The 20,465-nt window shown below is 39.6% G+C and overlaps 2 protein-coding genes and 1 long non-coding RNA gene across 6 annotated transcripts in view; all 3 read left to right on the top strand.

The window, feature by feature from the left end:
• LOC124856956 (nuclear factor 7, ovary-like) overlaps positions 1-6,520 on the top strand; it is a 605,901-nt gene extending 599,381 nt beyond the window's left edge. Inside the window, exons 1-2 of one of the 2 annotated variants that reach the window (XM_047347961.1) lie at positions 2,568-2,898; positions 2,970-6,520. In XM_047347961.1, the coding sequence (XP_047203917.1) occupies positions 2,987-4,372 (1,386 nt within the window). In that variant the 5' untranslated portion in view covers positions 2,568-2,898; positions 2,970-2,986 and the 3' untranslated portion in view covers positions 4,373-6,520. Of the gene's footprint in view, positions 1-2,567; positions 2,899-2,969 lie in introns of those variants that run through there. The other variant, XM_047347960.1, reaches the window with a different exon arrangement.
• Positions 6,521-9,806: 3,286 nt separating this feature from the next.
• LOC124857466 lies at positions 9,807-11,486 on the top strand. Its single transcript, XR_007035601.1, has 3 exons — positions 9,807-9,976; positions 10,900-10,994; positions 11,115-11,486. It is a non-coding gene; the product is annotated as an uncharacterized LOC124857466 (long non-coding RNA).
• Positions 11,487-19,879: 8,393 nt separating this feature from the next.
• pxk (PX domain containing serine/threonine kinase) overlaps positions 19,880-20,465 on the top strand; it is a 32,555-nt gene continuing 31,969 nt past the window's right edge. Inside the window, exon 1 of one of the 3 annotated variants that reach the window (XM_047347152.1) lies at positions 19,880-20,465. This exon is cut by the window's right edge and continues 444 nt beyond it. The gene's annotated coding sequence lies outside the window, so the exon portion shown is untranslated. The other 2 variants (XM_047347153.1, XM_047347151.1) reach the window with 2 other exon arrangements.

Here is a 20,465-nt window from a genome sequence, read left to right as displayed (position 1 = left end):
ATGAAACCTCCCACACTAAAATGACAGGTGTTTCAGTTTCATTGTCCAACCCCTGTAGATCATTAAGGGCTTTATATGTGAGGAGGAGAATTTTAAATTCTACTCTGGATTTAACAGGGAGCCAATGAAGGGAAGCTAAAACAGGAGAAATATGATCTCTCTTTTTAATTTTTATCAGAACTCTTGCTGCAGCATTTTGAATCAGTTGAAGGCTTTTCACTGCATTTTGTGGACATCCTGATAGTAAAGAATTACAATAGTCCAGCCTTGAAGTAACAAATGCATGGACTAGTTTTTCAGCATCACTCCTAGATAGGATATTTCTAATTTTGGCAATGTTCCGGAGATGAAAGAAGGAAATCCTAGAAACCTGTTTAATATGGGATTTAAATGACATGTCCTGGTCAAAGTTAACACCAAGGTTTTTTACTTTACTTACTTAAGATTTAAACCAGCCTAGAGCTGTTCCCCTGATCCCTACATCCCTACAACATATACCAGCCTTTCTAAGAGAATTTTGTGATCAACTGTATCAAATGCAGCACTGAGATCTAACAGTACCAGAACAGACACAAGTCCATTATCTGAGGCCATAAGAATATGTTCATCTTTACTTGTCTGTCTGTTTTTGTCTGTCTGTCATCTCATCAGGTCATGATGAAGGAAACTTCTGACCAGAACTGTAAGTTTATGGTAGATGGCTTTCTGTATGCTAACTGCACCACTGCGGATTTCTTCTTGCCGTATTTGTCATTCCTTGTGCTCAGTTTCTTAGTTTATTCCAGTGTTCATTCCCTGTGAATTCTAGTTTATTTACCTTGGGTTGGAGTTTCTTTGTATCTCTGTTCAGCTCCTCCGTGTTCATTAGTCTCCCTCCCTCAGCTTCCTTCCTTACTTTCAGCCTCAGCTGCACCTCATTATCTCCAGTCACACCGGCTTCCAATATCATAGTGAACACGTCATGCAGTATTAAGTCTTGTTGATTGTCGTTCGCTGTTGGATTCCCCCTTGCCATTCCCATTTAAATTCCCATTATTCTCCAGTTTGCCTGTTTCACAGTTCTCCCATCGACCTGCTTGTATCTTTCTTTGTAGGTTTTTCTGTTTCATTAAAAAAATATCACAATGCTCATCACAAGCTCCTGCCTGTGCCTGGTTCTTATTCCACAACCACACCTCTTGACACTGCTGGGTTTCCCAGACCAGACGTCGGCAACCTGCAGCACCGGAACTGCAAGTGGCTCCTAGAACCTTCCACAAGTAGCTCTTTAACTTTAGCCAAAAATTATAAAGAACCAACTAATGCTTTTTAGATATAGATAGAAAAGCAAAGGCAGGTTTTAGCAGTTGTTCCAAACCTTGGTGAAAAAAAGGATCCATAAACATTTGTGCGATCCCTGCCATGTTTTCTGGGAAACCAGCAGCACAACAGGTCACTTTTTTCCTTTTCTCTTCATTTGCCAAAACCACCAGCTTTCAGTAGAGGGTATTTTTTTCCCTGCACTCTGTCTGATGCAAATGGCTTCGATATTGAAGAATGTGACATGGTTCACTGTGGCAGTACATAAGATATGCCAGTGCACAAATATGGTTGGACTTTGCCTTAAATTCATCAGTGATGCCTTCTCTAAAAGCAAACAAACTGTTACAGACGGAGATCTACCTGCTGTCTTTATTCTGCAACTGTCACCAACAACTGAGGTGAAACTCCTCCTGTGTGTGTGTGTGTGTGTGTGTGTGTGTGTTCTTGTACTTGTTGCTGAGTGAGAACCATTTTTCGTATTTTTATCGCAAAGTGAGGACATTTTGACAAAGTGAGGACATTTTCCTGGTCCTCACTTTTTCAAATTCCGTTCTTGGGACAGAGGTTAGGTTTAGGACTAGGGTATGAATTGAGTTATTGTTAGGGTTAGGTATTAACTGGTTAGGGTTAGGGTTAGTGTTAGGGTCAGCGTTACGCACTAAAAATCAAGGAAAATGAATGGAAGTCAATGGAAGTAACCGAAAAGTCCTCATAAAGATAGTAAAACACGGATGTGTGTGTGTGTGTCATATTAATTCATCCCTGTGCACATCTCGAACTCATCTGGAATTTATTATGGATTGTTTTAAAAAAACTTTCTTAAATTTCTAAATCACCAAAGTAGAATCCTTCATTTTAAAGGAAACTTTGACAGCTTTGGATCATAACAACATCATTAAACACAGTAAATCTCGTAGGTTTCAGGACATCTTCTGCAGAAAAGGAGGTTAATTTACCCAGATTTAATGTCATGAAGAAAGCCTTGATGGAAGCAGGTAAACGTGTGTCAAAGGTCAGATCTGAGGTGTTCCTATGCTCTACACACCTGTCTGACAGTTTTCTGCTGACTCTCTGACAGCTGCACCGTCCAGCTGAGCTCAGCCTGCAGCGACCGAGGAACGCACTCCAGGAACGTGGAGTTTCCTTCAACACCATACACCACCTTCACCTCCACAGAGTCTGGATCTGACAAAACAAGAAGCAAACAGGACACACAACATGAAATGTGTGCATCTGGATTTTCCAGTTAGTGGAGACCCCACAAGAACTTTATGAGAGGACAAACTACAGTTTTCACTTAAAGCATCAACAAAACCATTTATCAGGAAAAGCTGAGATCCTAGTTCTTCTAAAACTGCAGATCTACAGCAAATCCTCTAGAGGGCGCCACATCTGTGCCTCAAGACTAATTATAACAGGAACCTTTTAAATAAACAGGAACTAGTTCAAAGTCTCAGAGAGAAAATACTCGAGAATATCACCTTCATGACCTTCTCAGGTCAAACCAACTCTGAACAAGTATAACAAAGAGCTGAGGGACCAAGACACTGAAACACAGACTGATGCTGGTGGAGAAACAAGAAGATCAAAGTGAAAGTAAGAGAAGAAAGTTTCTTCAGGAGGGAAACTGACTTCCTGGTTTAACGTTCTGTCTTCTGTGTTTTCAGCTTCACTCAGAGACTAAATGGCTTCCAGATTAGAGGAGGATCTCTGCTGTCCGGTCTGTAAGGAGATCTTTAAGGATCCGGTTGTTCTGTCCTGTAGCCACAGCTTCTGTAAGGAGTGTCTGAAGAACTGGTGGAGAGAGAAACCAGTACAAGAGTGTCCAGTTTGTAAGAGGAGATCTTCAAAGGATCAACCACCCCGTAACCTGGTTCTGAAGAACCTGTGTGAGACCTTCTTACAGCAGAGAGACCAGAGAGCTTCAGAGGATCTCTGCAGTCTGCACTCTGAGAAGCTCAAACTCTTCTGTCTGGACCATCAGCAGCCAGTGTGTCTCGTCTGCAGAGATTCAGAAAAACACACCAAGCACAGATTCAGACCCATCAATGAAGCTGCTCAGCAACACAAGAAGAACCTTCAGGAAACTCTGGAACCTTTGAAGAAGAACCTGGGTCTCAGGAAGAAAGTTCAAGAGGAGTTTAATCAGACAGCAGAACACGTGAAGGTCCAGGCCCGACACACAGAGAGGCTGATTAAGGAGCAGTTTAAGAAGCTTCATCAGTTTCTAGCAGAGGAAGAGGAGGCCAGGCTGGCTGCACTGAGGGAGGAAGAGGAGCAGAAGAGTGGGATGATGAAGGAGAAGATGGAGGCTCTGAGCAGAGAGATAACAGCTCTTTCAGCCACAGTCAGAGCCACAGAGGAGGAGCTGAGAGCTGAAGACGTCTCCTTCCTGCACAACTACAAGGCTGCAGTGGAAAGAGTCCAGCGCTGCCCCCTGCTGGATGGTCCACAGCTGCCCTCAGGAGCTCTGATAGACCAGGCCAAACATCTGGGCAACCTGGCCTTCAACATCTGGAGCAACATGAAGAACATGGTGTCCTACACTCCTCTCATCCTGGACCCAAACACTGCTGGTTCAAAACTCTTCTTGTCTGAAGATCTGACCAGTGTGACTGTAGGAGAGAAACAGAAGCTTCCTGATAATCCAGAGAGGTTTGATGGGTGGTGGTCTATCCTGAGTTCTGAGGGCTTTAACTCAGGGAACCACAGCTGGGATGTAGATGTTGGAGACAGTGGAGGCTGGGTGCTTGGTGGGATACCAGAGTCTGTCCAGAGGAAGAGAATCATAAAGTCTGGATGGTTGTCTATACGGTTCGATGAAGGTAAATACTCAGCATGGTCTCCAGCAGCTCCTCGCACAGTTCTCTCAGTACAGAAGAAGCTCCAGAGGATCAGAGTGAATCTGGACTGGGACAGAGGAAAGCTGTCCTTCTCTGATCTGGACACTAACACACACATACACACCTTCACACACACCTTCACTGACAAGATGTTTCCATACATCGCCACAAGGAATCAAGCAACAATCTTACCGATGAAGATCTCAGTGAGCAAACAGCAGCTCTGATGTTCTCAGCATGAAGAACATAAAGTCCAAATAAAACCTTATTGATCAGATTGAAGCTCAGTGTTTTAAACAGGAAACTGGAGATGATCTGATCTGGTCTGACTGATCATCTGGTTGCTTTCAGGTCAGCTTCAGATCTGCTTAATAATCTGTCCAGATGCTACAAACTAAAGGTGACATGAAGTGGATGATGTGGAGTTCACCTGGAGATCTTTACCTTCCTCTGTGACTGGACACTGACTCCAGGGGTCTCCATGCTTCACATCCTGTCTGCGAGCTCGCCTGACCCACAAACACAGATCAGAACCTGAGATGAGGTTCTGAAAAGCATCATCAATAGTGTCTGAAAAACAAACTGATCTTTACAGAAAACGTCATAAAAACAGTTTAAAGAAGAGGAACTTCTTACCTCTCTGTTGCATCCTGAATTAGTTTTCATTGCACACATCTGAGAGGATTTCCTGGATTATGATTGGCTTTCAGGAGGTACAGCTTTAGGTGGTGTCAGTCAAACCGAACCAACGTGGGGTGGAGCACAAGTTAACCTGTGATGTCATCTCTGTCTTTAGTGAGAGAGCCAGAGAGCTTCGTTTAGCGAGGCACAGCTGGGAAATTTGAAGACACCTCGTCTTTGCAAGCTGGGAGCGTTTCTGTGGATGTTTGTATCATGGAAGCAGCCATGGAGAGGAGAACATGTAGCGCTAACAGGGAACAGCATGGCCCGGCTCACTGACCTGTTGCTGGTCGTGGACCTCATGTTTAGTGGAGCTTCAGGTGCAGCTGGATGGAGTTCTGACCAGCAGAACTCTGAGGGATGCAACACCTCAGTAACACGATTATTCAAGAGAAGATGCCATTTGTTTGTCCTCCTGTTAGTGATATGATGAACTTGTGGTGGGAGCTGTAAAGGTTAGACTGGAGAAGTTTGGTGGGTTTTTTCTATCTGCAGGTTTTATGAATAAATGTGATGGTTTAATTCTAGACTTTATGATGCAGAAAGTTGGAGCTGATGTTCACGTCTGTTTGCTGCCTTCTGATTGGTCTAAATGTCCTTCACTTGTTTTACTTTCAGTGTTTGTTTGCACATAATTTCAGTAAAGTCCAGACGGTGTATCTGGGTTAAATTAGACGAGCATGTGAACAATAAAGGCTGCTTTGGTTCAGTTAGAAGAACCTGAATATTTCTGCATCATCTCAGTGGTGGGATTAATCTGCTGAATTACCTTGAAAACATCAAAGGGAATCAGTTTATTTTCCAGGTGAGGAAACATGAACACTAAATGAACAGCATGACTTCCTGATAGAAATATATGTTCTAGATGTTCTGGGTTAATGGACCTTCTTATATCTTGTAGAACAAAGCCTTTTAAATTCACCAGTTTTGGTTGAGAGACTGAAAGCCATGACTCCAATAACCATTTAGCATAATAAGAGTTTGTTCTGTAATTATTAACAGTTGGATTAGAAAATGATAAAGCAGGAACATTAAAATGTTGTAATTAAAGCAAATAAACTTCAGTTCTTGTGGAATAAAACATTGTGTTTGTAATTAAGTTCTTCTGTTAGATGTGAAAATGTAGGTTTTCTGTTGGGTGTATCTGGTTGTTTCCATCTAAGATCATCATAGGATTCTGGGTTTGCTACAAAACAGTGAAAAATAAAACAATATTTGTTGAAAATGCTTTTTAATTGTGTTGTGCCCCTTTAAGAGAAAGGTAGCTTAATTGTTAGTTTATCTGATTGGTCCACGTGATGCCCTGATTAGCCAATGATGTTCATGTTCTAGATGTCTCCGTAATGCTGCGGCAGCAGGTAAATATCGCGTTAGTTAGTCCAAAACGTGCTGGGTGTGAGTTCATGAAAACCATGTAAGTTCTCTCAGTAGATGTTATAAAGGTTAAATACACAGGTTGGTATTTCTATATATATTTTATGTTTAAATAACACAATAATGTAAGCTCCGTTGATGGCACCCAGTCATGAGGAACATGTGGTTATTGAGCGCCCCCTAGTGGCTTTATGAAGCGTTTTCTGTTGAATTATTTTGAAGTGATATTTTATTTTCTGTATTTAAATGGAGCATATTGTTTTCTTTGTTTGTAGACCTCATCCATATGTATTCAGAGAAGAATTAAAGATTTAAATGGACTAAGAGTGTTTTAGTCATCCTTGACAGGATGCCCGTGGCTGAATATTACAACGATGCGCCTTTAAAGAGAACTCATAACAATATTTTTAATCTAAATAACATCATTAGGATCAACATGTAGAAGAGAATCTGTGTCCATCCTCCAAATTAGAGACATTTCCCAGACCACACAGAACTCTCCCATCTCCCCACTGAGCCCGCTTTTTACTTTACTGGATTCTGATAACATGAAAGGAGCTCTTCAAATCGGGACCCAAATGGTTCTGACATCTTCTCCATTCAACACCCCTCGTGGCCGAGGCCCTGCTACTAAACCAACATCTTCCAAATGCCGCAGACCTCCACCACCTCCTAATCTATCTCCTCCTAATCAGGACCTTCAGATCACTTCTCTGTGATACAGTCTGGACTCCAGTGGTAACTCTATCAGAAATGATCATGTCCAGGAAAAACTTGGGCCCCTAATAGGAGATAGTTGTAAAATCTCTGTGCTTATACGTGACAGAAAGAACAAAGCTAAAAGGATAAGAGACAGTAATAAACAATCAACAAAAGCCATAAACTGTCAGGTACAACCAGATAGCGGCGGGCACTTTGTTTAAAGATTTATTAGAGTATAAAAAAGTATTTCTGGGCAGATTTGACTCTTTTGAATATTTGGCTCTCCGGGTAAAGAGCCCGGTCCTAACAATGTTCTTGAATATTTACTGGCCTCCTAAGTCCAAAACAAACTTTATCAGTGATATTAATGAGGTTTTATCTGTGATATGTGTTGATTATGACTGTTTAATTATTGTGGGAGACTTCAACATTCACATGGACAATCCTGAAGACAGAAGTCCAATAGATCTATGTGACACTCTTAGAAATGTTGGTTTGACTCAACATGTTAAACAGCAAACGCACAAACAGGGACATATTTTGGACTTGATCATCATTAAGGGTCTAAACATTTCCAAGGTGTCTGTAACTGATGTTGCTCTATCTGACCACTTTTCTGTTATTTTTGAAAGCATCATCTGCAATGACTCAGTTTGCCAAAGAGACATTATAAGAAAATGCATCTTTAAGGACGGTGCTGCTGAAACCTTTAAGCAGATTTACTCTTCTACCTCCACTTTGCCCTGTAACACTGTAGATGAGCTGGTAGATAACTTTCATTCTAAAATCTCGGACATCATTGATTCAATTGCTCCAATTAAAGTGAAAGTCGTTTCTGGGAAGAAAATGTCTCCATGGAGAAGTGCTCCACCAGTCAGAAGTAAAATAAAGGAGTGTCGAAAAGCTGAACGCAGGTGGAGAAAGACTGGACTCCAGGTTCACTATATTATCTATAAAGAGAGACTATACAGATATAACATACAACTGAAAAATGCAAGAGAATCTTTCTTTTCTGAGATCATCAGTAAAAACATTAACAATGCTGGTGCATTAATTGCCACGGTCGACAGGTTAACAAACCCTCCTGTAACTGTAGCATCTGAACTCCACTCTACCAGGGCCTGCAATGAATTAGCTAAATTCTTTACTGAAAAACCCAAAAGATCAGAGAGGCAGTCAGAACATCCACATCAACTCCAGGACCAAAGTTGTCTCCAACTAGAACTGATTTTGACAAAATTTCCCAATTTCACCAAATTACAAAAACTTAGAAGAAATCGTACAGCAACTAAGTTCTTCTTCCTGCTGTCTCGATGTTTTACCCACAGCTTTCATTAAGAAAGCTTTGCCCATAATAACATCTGATTTAACACAAATAATAAACACGTCCCTTTTGTCAGGTGTTTTCCTCCAGGCCCTGAAAACAGCAATTATCAAACCTCTATTGAAAAAGAGCAACTTGAACAAGCTGCTACTACAGAACTACAGGCCTATATCAAACCTCCTCTTCATCAGTAAGATTATTGAAAAAGCTGCGTTTCAACAGTTAAACAACTTCCTAACAACGACCAACTGCTTCATGTCTTCCAGTCAGGCTTCCTGCTCACCACAGTACAGAGACTGCTCTTGTCAAGGTGTTCAATGACATCCGTATAAATGCAGACTGTGGAAGAACCACAGTGCTGGTATTATTGGACCTTAGTGCAGCATTCAACACTGTTGATCATTTTATTAGAGCGCCTGGAAAACTGGGTCGGCCTTTCTGGTACAGCACTCAACTGGTTTAAATCCTACTTGAAGGACAGGGACTTTTTTGTGTCAGTAGGTAACTTTACATCAGAGACCACAAAAATCACATGTGGCGTTCCCCAAGGGTCCATCTTAGGGCCCCTCCTATTCAATATCTACATGCTCCCCCTAACTCAGATTTTAATAAACAACAACGTAATTTATCATAACTATGCAGACGACACACAGCTATACGTTACGATGTCACCAGGTGACCATGAACCCATTCAAGTGCTGGGTAAATGCTTAGAAGAAATCAATGCATGGATGGGCCTAAATTATCTTCAGCTGAATCAAAACAAAACTGAAGTAATAATCTTTGGACCAAAGGAAGAGCGTTTAAAAGTTAGCACACAGCTTCAGTTAATACAGCTAGAAACCACCAGTCAGGCTCGAAACCTGGGTGTAGTGATGGACTCAGACCTGAACCTTCAGAGGAACATAAAGACAGTAACAAGGTCGGCCTTCTATCACCTAAAGAACATCTCCAGGATTAAAGGACTAATGTCTCAGCAGGACCTTGAAAAATTAATTCATGCGTTCATCTTTAGTAGAATTGATTACTGCAACGGTGTCTTCACAGGTCTGCCTAAAAAGTGGACCAGACAGCTGCAGTTGATCCAGAACGCTGCTGCCCGCGTCCTCACTAGAACTAAGAAAGTGGAGAACATCGGCCCGGTTCTAAAGTCCCTACACTGGCTCCCTGTAGCTCAGAGAATAGACTTTAAAATACTTCTGTTAGTCTATAAATCACTGAATGGCTTAGCATCAAAATACATTACAGACTTGTTGTCAGTGGATCAACCATCCAGACCTCTCAGGTCTTCTGGCTCAAATCTACTCTGCAGAACCAGAACCAGAACCAAACATGGAGAAGCAGCTTTTAGTTCTTATGCTCCACTAATCTGGAATAAACTCCCAGAAAACTGTAAAAGCGCCGAAACCCTAAGATGCTTTAAATCAAGATTAAAACTTGTTTGGAGTGGCCTTTGACTGGGCCATCTAAACATTATTAGTTACGTTTTCAGTCCATTTTCCTTTCATTTTCTTATCCATTATTCTATTCTCTTTATTTTATTTTATTTCCTCTGTTGTTTGTATGTTCAGCGCCTTGAGTGCTTTGTTGCTGAAAAGTGCTAAATAAATAAACTTGACTTGACTTGTAAATTAGCTCTGAGGTCTAAGGGGCGAAGGAGGAGGTTCTCACCCAGGATTCATCAAAGAACCACCACCAGCTGGGTTCCTTGGTCTTCATGATGCTGCTGGTTCTCCAACAAACCTCTGAGGTCAGAATCAGAACATCTGTAGTTGGACTCATTAAATCTCTCCAAGCTGGATTCTGGTGACTGGTTAGGGGACTCTGAAGGCAGCTGGTTTTACTGGATTTTATTTAGGGGAATCAGAGTAAAGGGGCATGAATGTAAATGCATGTGTTGCCCCCTTAAAAGAAGGGAAAAAGTGCAAGACAATGATCACAGGAGACCGTGTCACTGCTTCTCCTTTCACTCGTGTATTGAGTGCAGAAAAAAACATGCGAGTCCCCTAGTGGATCCTTTAGGTTTTGACGTTAAAATAACCCCTTTTCCAAACAAAGAAACTTAAATACTTCATCTTTTGCACATTTTAAACCAAATTAGGAAAACATACAAATGAAAATAATCAAAATAAATGAGCATAATATTAATAAAGTTAAATCACCCTGCAACTCATGCCACACTGTTCAGATGTTTATTTGTTAAAAATATGTTAAAAATCATTTCTGTTTCCTATTTTGTTTGTTGTCTGAACTTGTGATCTCATGAAAGTTCATCTGTGTTTATACTTTTGGCAATAAAATGTGTTTTATTAAGGAATGTGACATTTTAGTCCATCAGATTTATTGACAAATCAAATGAATTGCATCTAATCAAGGATTATATTAATGACTGATCCCTCTGAGGTCATAGTTCTAATGAATAACGAAACAAACCAAACACTGACAGAGACATTTCTATGACTGGACTGGAACCTTCTGAACATTATTATTATTATTATTATTATTAAACTAAATCAAAGTTTCTGGTCTCTACAGTTTACAGAAAGGACCTGAGGTCTGCATTATCATATATTACAGGAGAAAAGTTTGGTAGAAGGAAGATCTAGGAGTATTGATTTAGAGTTTGAAATAAAATAGTTTCTACAGATTTTCTCTCTGTTCTTCCAACTCCAGTAGACCCGGATCGACAACTGTTTGAGACTCTCTCCCTCTCTGTATCTGTCCTGTCTGTCTATGAGACAAGGACAGGAGGACACAGACAAGGGAAGGTAAGAGAATGAGTGTCCACCATATTTTTCCTCCTCCTCTCTGTCTTTGCTGGTCATAAATGTGGTTAAATCTGCTGTACAGTTCATGTGTTGACACATTTTTCTTTCTTAATCCTCCAGCAACCCTTTGATGAAGTCCATGAATTCAGCAGCAGGACCTGGATCGGTTTGGTCAGGACTCAGTACTTGTTCACGTTTTGTTTGGCTCTTCTTGCCAGAGTATTTTTATATTCAGGTTGTGATACTTTTTGACATTTTTGTAAAAAAGCAAATGTTGCTGTTGTTTTAAAAACTTATACTATTTTGTTATACTGCTGTTTGTCGGCTTTAATATGACAATGAAATTAAGTCATTTTAAAAAGTATTTCCTTGAAGTTACAAAAATGACTGACAATTATCGCGAGTTTTTTAAATAAAGGTGAATATTTCTACTTCAACTGCTAGCAATAGCCAAAGTATGCAGAGTCAGTTCAGTTACTGTTGAAATCACAATTTAAGAGATGCTCTAAAGCTCCTGTAAAATAAATGTACTGTAATTGTATTACAGAGTTTCTGTAATTTTATGTCATGAAGAATGGCATAAAATTACATTAAAATTTTAATTAAAAATTACATTAAAATTGTAATACATTTATAGTAAAATTGTAGAAAAATTACAGTAAAAGTCTAATAAAATTATAGTAAAATTGTAATAAAATTACAGTAAAATTGTAATAGGATTACAGTAAAACTGTAATTAAATTACAGTTAGGTTACCATAAAATTACAGTAACTGGCTGGCAACCCTGCTGCTAGTACTTTACTGTAAAATTTAGTTACTTTCTTTACAGTGTATCTAAAGATGTTCCCAGATGTTTCCAAAAACATGCAGGAAAGTGTTGGAATTAGTGTATATTTCAGGATTCATCTGATGCTGTGTACAGATTCAGTCTATTGCTTTGGAAAAGCCTACAGTCAATTCAAACAAGCAGAGAAGACTTTCTTATTGAACTTTTTCTGTCTTTACTAGGACTCCACAGCGTGGGCATAGATGTACACTTCTGTTTGGTGCCTGCAAACATAAGGATACAAGGAAATAAACGTTTTGATAAATTAGCCAAACCTTCTTTGCTAAAACAAATAACAATATCCATTCCACGAGGAAAAGGCAAAGCACAGGCAGTTATTAATGAGAAAGGGTGAAGTTATGGCAGAAAAGACGGGATGAGGTTCAGAAAAGAAGAACATTTAAAAAAATACAAAAGTCTGTTGGTCAAAGAATCTACAGAAAATAACAGAAGAAATATAATTATTATTAAAAGACATAAAGTCATACAGTACTATGTTTGTATCACGTTTTATATTACAAACACCAACTGTTATTATTAGGGTAGCACCGATGTGAAAATTTGGGCTGATATCGATATCTAATATTAATATATTAATTTTGCTGTTACAGCCAATAACTGAGATTTACCAATAAAATATATATTTCCCTACTTCTTTAACACCATGAAAAAACGACCACACCGCTGACATTGCTTCTCAGCTTCAGTTAAACACCCATAATCCCACGCTGCATCACAAACACTATCACATGACCAAGCAAAGGCAACAAGATGGAGATAAACACGTTAACGTTGACCCAGTTTTACAATATAATTTTCATGTTTTTATAACATACTATCAAGTTGTTACAATGTACTTTCACATTCAAAATATATTACATTGTAGTAATGTGATATATTGTATAAACATGAAAATTATACTTTTAGAACAACAAAACTTTGATGTAACAACATTACACCTTTTATTGTTAGAACAAAATATATGTTTACCTTCTTACATTATGATGTTGATGATGGTGCAGATAAGTGGTTGAGAAAATGTCTGGTCACAGGAAGTGATGAGTTTATATATATATATATATATATACACATATCAATCATACTCTTCAAACTTGCACAGTACATTGTATCTACAAGCATAGAAATATATTGTTAGAGCATTAACGTTTTCATGTTATGACATGATATAGCTCTCCGTCTGCCTGGGTGGTGGCGGCTCTGGGCTTCCGTACTTCTTGTGCCTCTTCTTCCCTCCAGAGCTGCCGTGCGTTCAGGTGAGCTGATCTCCAGCCACTCCCTTCCGTTCGGGTCGGACCATCCATGCTTGCGACTCATCCACACCCTTTCCCTCAGCGGAGGGAGAACATTCCTCCTCCACCCAATAACAGGCTCTCTCTCACCTCCTGCAAACCTGCATCAGCACAGAACCGCTCCATTCTGCCAACTTCAGTCCCTCTCCACCTTCAGCCCTCCTGGGAACCCGTCCACCCGATCCAAGAAGAAACACAAGATTCCTTGTTATTCAATAAATCTGTTACTATCCTCCTACATGAACTTAGCAACATCTACAGCTAGTTTAGAAGATGCTTTATGTCCAGTAAAACACAGGAAACAGAAAAAACTAATTAAAAACAAAAAGATTTTTCCATTTTGTTTTCATTTCACCATTTGAATTTGGTCATTTTCAGATTGCCTGTGACTGCTGCAACAGGTGGTACCACCAAGGCTGTGTCATGACCTGCCAACACACGAAGAATATCGTTGCGCATTGTGCCAACAGTTTTTGGATTTGTTATGTTCTGTTTTATGTACAAAGTGCAGTACTTTGGTTTTAGATTTTATGTATATAATTGTTTTTTTGACCATACATTATGTATATAGTTTAGTTTGGAAAATGTTCTATTTTATCAATAACAAAGTGCTCATATTTAACCTTTATGAAGGTTGCAGTGTAAAGTTTTTTTCTTTTAGTATCCATTCAATTGTGATAACTGTGACAAATTATATTGAAAAATATTAAGCTGGTTAAATTCTTGAAATAAGAAATAGAAAGATTCATTTATAGCAATTAATTCACTTACACAGGATGGTTTCGTGCAAGCTGAAACAGGTATGAGTGATTTAACAATTCTCTACATAATCACACGTCTGAGCAACTGGTTTGAGTTTCAGAGTTTTTTAAGAGGGATCCAAATAAAACCAGAGAATTTTTTTTTATTAATATGTCACAATATAATTGACACACAGGTGTTTAACAATAAAAAGCCTGCAGATCAATGAATCATTTAACAGATTGCTTAAAAAAGCATGAGTTTCTCCCCTTCCATAGCATACAGGGTCCATTCAGTGTCATGATGGGTTCTGAACCAGGAGACTCCAGAGCAGCACACCCGCGACAGGAAAGGTTTAAATAAGTTTACTGAAATTGTGTTTTTGGGCAGTTTCAGGATTCCGTAGCCAGCGGGATTCAGGGATCGGCTCACTAGGAGAAAGAGAGCGGTTACCATCAGCCAGGTGGTTCTTAATGTTAAAGGCAAGAGTTTCAGGCTTACTTGTTAGGGACCGTCTTGGTTCTGGGGAGACGTGAACAAGACCCGGAGACTGAGGCTGACAGGCAAGCGTGCTGTGCCAGTGGGTTCCTCCAGGTGGACAAGCAAGGCAGGTGAAGCGAGGAACGATCTCTACGTCTGTTCTTGTGGATCCAGAGCGGTCCTTGGACTGAGGTAAAGTCACTGAAGTATTTACCATTCGGCAGGAGGCTGAACCACAGCGGGTTCTCCATGAAGTGGCTTTTCTGACAACCTTCAAGGTAAAACCAGAACCACGGAGGATTGATCCAGAGCAGGGTCTTGTTTTCAGCAACCTTCAGGGAGGAACAGAGCTGGGGTCAGCAAAGGCAAACACAGAGTAGGGTTTGTTGGTCAGATTACCACTCAGCAGACTCCTCCAAGGTCTCAGCTGCTTAAGAAGCTCCTCAGTGATGTGGTGCAGCTACCTGTCACATCCTGGTGGAGGAAAGGAGAAACAACCCTCACACAGCAAGACAAACCCACAGTGTATTTCATGTATTATGAGTTTTAGACTCTCATTTCTTCATTGTGAGATCAATAAAGTCAATCTTATCTTATCGATAACCAAATTGTGCACCTTACAGTCAGCATCGTATGTATTCTCATAGGACTGAGTCATTTTTGCACCCATGTCCGCGTTTAACCGCTAGTTTAAAACGTTTGGATGTAAAAATGCTTTGAGCCGTAATTTCAAACCACGCAGCAGAAAACATCTTCCTGAGACACTGCGAGTAACAAACCCGTCATTTTTTTAATTAACCCGCCAAGCAACATAACCTCCTCATGGCGTTCATAGTGAAGAAACTTGTTAATATTACAAATATTTTTTTAGAAGTTTCCACGTCGGTCATATTTCCGTCCATTTTCTCAACGATATGCGGGTGTTTAGAGCGATGCGCGTCCCCGCGACAGGGGCGCAGTTTCCGGCATTACACCTGCCGGGGTCTGGTCTGGTCGGGCTGGATCGTATGAGCTCGATCTATACTCAACCCAGCTGCAGTAATACCAGTCCACACATGCAACATTTTTCTCATGCATAAAATCATAAAACAGTTTAACCTGAGGACAGCTCGTCTCAAACAGGGACTGAAATCGGACATTGTTGTTCAAACAGACCAGTAATATTTGAAATGCGTTTTACGCGTTTTAAATGAACAATATATAAATGGAACGCGAGCATTATTTTTAAGCATTTTTTCCTCATAATAATAATCATAAAGAAGGCTATAACGACTCTAGATACTTATGCATGGTCGAGAAAGTATGCAATGTTGCATCCAACAGATCCACCCAAGATGGCGGAACGAGAGTGCGGCGGAGACTTCAGTGACGTCAATGAAACGGGTACATTCTTTTTCCTTTGATGAGTCTATGACGTCACGTTTCTACACATTTCTTCACAGACCTCATTTCACAGAATAGCTTCACAGAATTTGGATGGCTGACATGAGCAAGATGCAGAAGCAAACCAAACCTGGGATACCCCTTAGCAAGAAATATGCTAAAATGCTCAGACATTCACCTGAGTTAAACACACCAGAATATTTCCGCAAGAAATTTCTCAGTGACCTTCTGTGGCAGGTGATTGAGAAGGTCGCAGATGACTCAACTCGGCAAGATGTCAGAGGGATGTTTGAGAACGTCCACGGTCGGCTGTTAGATCTAATTTTAGAAAATACTGGGGAATTAGATCTGGACAACCTCTCAGAAATGGCAGAAGAACTTGGTGAAACAATTTTTCAAAGCATCTGCTTTGACATATTTTTGATAAATACTTTCCCATTTAGCACAGAGTTGTTTTTGTTTTTAATTCTTTCCAGCCCACAATCGTATCCGAGAATTGTGTCAAAATTCAAGCGTCACCTGGAGAATCCCCTCCTAAAACCTACCAAGGAGGAAAAAAATTTAGGACAGAAGATCAAAGATGCTTTCATAGGCATGGGTTCAAAGAAACAGTGCCCGAGTGAAACTTCTTCCAAGCCCTTTGATCCTAATGTGAGAAGATCAGTGGAGGACGGCCCAGGTGTGGAAGGCAGACGGGGAACGCAGGAAGAACGCTATACAATAATAAAAACTATTCTTTGGAATATGATTTACAAATCTATAGCTAGAGCTACAGCATATTATACCATGGATGATGCTTTACCGGTGTATAACAGGCTTTTTTATGTGATCTGGGATGAAATCAAGGACGAAGATTTCATCATCTTCCCAGAGATGGAGAAAAGATTGCATTCATATATTCTCCAACTTCTATGTGGAAATAATATTCTGGTAATAAACCGTATGTTCTATCTCATGAGAATAGATCACCCAATAATTGATAACAAAATTGTCACTTGTTTTAAAACAGCCCTTTTAAATCCTGGAAAAGTTCCTTTGGCCAAAAAGTCTGTTTGGAGACGCATCCGAGAAGCTTTGAGTTCTGTTGTGTTCTTTCACAATAAAGTTAATTGTCAGCCTTAAATCCCAATACGTTATAATGGAAAATTCTTTATCAGTGCTCTAAAGTGTTCTAAAGTGCTATGACTTTTAGTTTACCATAACAACGTTCAGAGCCTAAACCAACCGACTCTGAAGGTCAACAGGACAGATTCAAGACAGATATTCAAGAGAGATTCAAGGAACTTCAATATTATTTTTTTAAGACTCTTATAGATCCTAGACACCTGCAACCGAGATGTTTTTTTTTCTCTCGTTCTCTTTGTATTACTGTTCTTCTGTTCAATATATATTCACCTGCATGTTCTTTCCATGGATAAGGTGAGGGACCTTTAGTAGGCTTTAATATTCTGGAAAATGTCTGATCTATATGTATATGTCCACAGAAAATGAGAATAAAAAATAAAAGTGGAAAAAAAACTTAAATGGATGCTCATACAGTATTTGATAAACAAGGTTCTAAACATAACTGAAAGCATTAACTGTAAAAGTGATTTCTAAGATTAATGACCAGTTTACTATGGTGGTGACTGTAGAGTGAACACTGGTTAAATCAGGCCAGATGACGCTTTACGGTTTCTTTAAAAGCATATTCAGGTACCAGGTGTTTGTGCTTCTACAAAACAGAATACCCAAATATAACACAAATTATTATTCATTGTAATCACAACTTCTCATATCAGTCGATTGGATAGAAAATTAATCACAACAAGCTGTATTGTAAGCCTAACTACCCTGAATTATATTTGGTAACAAATTAAAATATACAGTTTTATCATTACTTCAGTCCTGTGTTTCAATCACTTCAAGATCAAGTTAGAAAAAGGCAACTAAATATAATAAAAATCACCAACTCAAGGTAAAAACTTCATTAGCCATATCTTCTATTAACTAAAAGGAGCTAACAGAAAATTTCCAGAACAGCAAATCTAATTAACAAATTATTCTTATAGAATAGTTTACACAACTTATCAGTCTTATGGACACACACTCTCAAAAGATCCTACGTAAACTTAATCTAAATTCAACTTCTGATTATTGAAATGGTAAAAAAAATATAGGTAGATTGACAGCTAGATGCCCTGCGATGGACTGGCGTCCTGTCCAGGGTGGACCCCGACCATAGACTGCTGGAGGTTGGCACCAGCCTCCCCGCGACCCACTATGGAAGAAGTGGTAGGTAAGACAGACAGACAGACAGACAAACAGTCAGACAGACAGACAGACAGACAGACAGACAGACAGACAGACAGACAGACATCATGATGTTTATGAGCCATTGTCTTAAATTAGATGCTTCACGATAATATGAGTTAACCACAGACTTGCATTTTTAAATTAGTGAAATTGGAAAGGATTATGTGTCTGTAACAATAAGATGAGGACTATTCCACTCACAGAAGTCCAAATCAGTATTGATTATTCTGTCTCTGTCACATTATCATTTCAGGTGTGGTGTGACCTGTGGGGTCGGTGGGCACATTTTCACTGTGCCATATGAGGACGGTCACACAGCTTGTTTATGCACAAAGTATTTGCAGGGATAACCTGTATTTGTAGTTGTTTATTTTAAAGTATTTGCAAAAAAAAGCTTGTCTGATACAGATAAGATAAGATAAGATAAGATAAGATAAGATAGACTTTATTATGGAGCCCGCAAGAGGACTTTGGTGGGGGGGGTTTACTCTCTTTGTTTTACTTCGGAAAAGTTGGTTATCACCTTGAGAAAGCTGTGCATTTTGGAACAGAAACACACCTGACAAACTGCTCACAAAACAAACAGCTCTGATATGGCATTGGTATGTTTTTTTGTCATATGCAGGTTAACACACAGTCAACAATGCAATGAAATCCTTGGGATATGAAGAACCGTTCAACTCACTATAAAAACAAAAGCACTAATGGCGTGCAATAAAAAAGTACACACCGTGCAGCAGCAACAAGCTAATAAAGTGTCACAGATGTGGTTTAGTGCAGCATTATTGTCCAGAGTTCAGTAGCCTGACAGCTTGTGGATAATAACTGTTCTTAAGTCTGGTTGAATATCCTTTTATTTAAGGTCGATTTCAAAATAAAACTCAAATCTCAAAAACGGGCATAGTGTTTGTTCCATTTTTGCAGTTATCTGGTTTGCAAACTATCCCACAAAGTATTATTTAACATCAACATAAAACCGGTATGGTTTTTGGAGTGTAAACATGTTAGCCATCTAGACTACTACTGTAGGAAAATCTGTGGTAAACTAAATGGATCAAAAAATCATCTGTATACTCACAAGTTGTTCTAATCTGTAAATACGGCAAGCCAACTGTGCCACAAAACGCCACTTTTACCCTGCATCTGGTTAAAATGTGATGCAAAAATCACTGCCAAACTGGTCATGTTGAAGGATGTTGCAGGCAGCAGATCTCTCTCCACGGTGTCTCCAGACTCTGTCACGTCTGTCACATGTGCTCAGTGGGAACCTGCTTTCATCTGTGAAGAGCACAGGGCACCGGTGGCGTATTTGCCAATCCTGGTGTTCTCTGGCAAATGCCAAGCGTCCTGCACGGTGTTGGGCTGTGAGGACAACCCCCATTTGTGGACGTCGGGCCCTCATACCATCCTCATGGAGTCGGTTTCTAACCGTTTGTGCAGACACATGCACATTTGTGGCCTGCTGGAGGTCATTTTGCAGGTCTCTGGCAGTGCTCCTCCTGTTCCTCCTTGCACAGGTAGCGGTCCTGCTGCTGGGTTGTTGCCCTCCTACGGCCTCCTCCACGTCTCCTGGTGTACTGGCCTGTCTCCTGGTAGCGCCTCCAGGCTCTGGACACTACGCTGACAGACACAGCAAACCTTCTTGCCACAGCTGGCATTGATGTGCCATCCTGGATGAGCTACACTACCTGAGCCACTTGTGTGGGTTGTAGAGTCCGTCTCATGCTACCACGAGTGTGAAAGCACCACCAACATTCAAAAGTGAACAACAAGATGTGAAATTGATTGTCAATCAGTGTTGCTTCCTAAGTGGACAGTTTGATTTCACAGACATTTGATTTACTTGGAGTTAAATTGTGTTGTTTAAGAGTTCCCTTTATTTTTTTGAGCAGTGTACATCTTGTATGCTGTGTTTGCTGTTATTTTCCTTTTAACAATTATTAGAAAGATTCTTAATTTATGAGTTGGCATGGATTAAGGACTGAATATAATCCTTAAAATGGTAAAATGAAAAATTCATCACTTATACTGCCTGCATTTCTTTCTTATTCTTCTTTATAGTAAATGTCAAAGATATCTATAGGGTAGTTTTTTAGTGTCAGCTGTCAGTTTTAGACAATCATTTCTCATGCATGTAACAAAACAATGAAATTACATTTTAGTCTATCAATCTCCTTTTATAGAACATTTCTGTAAGCTGTGATGATTTAATTAAGTGAAACAAAACTGAATATAATACAACTGAATCACCAAAACGCTTATAGAAATTTTCTATCTGATTATTTTGTTTTTTACATCAGTTATATCAGAAATTCAAAACGATTCCTGCCTTATTTGAATACCATGGCGTTTCTTAGGAGGGACTAAAACAAATAGACCCTTATATAATTTTTATACTCAAAGAATAAGAAAGCTGTGGGTTATTATTTTAAATT

Source organism: Girardinichthys multiradiatus, chromosome 20 (assembly GCF_021462225.1).
Source record: "Girardinichthys multiradiatus isolate DD_20200921_A chromosome 20, DD_fGirMul_XY1, whole genome shotgun sequence".
Lineage (NCBI taxonomy): Eukaryota > Metazoa > Chordata > Actinopteri > Cyprinodontiformes > Goodeidae > Girardinichthys > Girardinichthys multiradiatus.
This window is presented reverse-complemented; position numbering and strand designations above follow the sequence as displayed.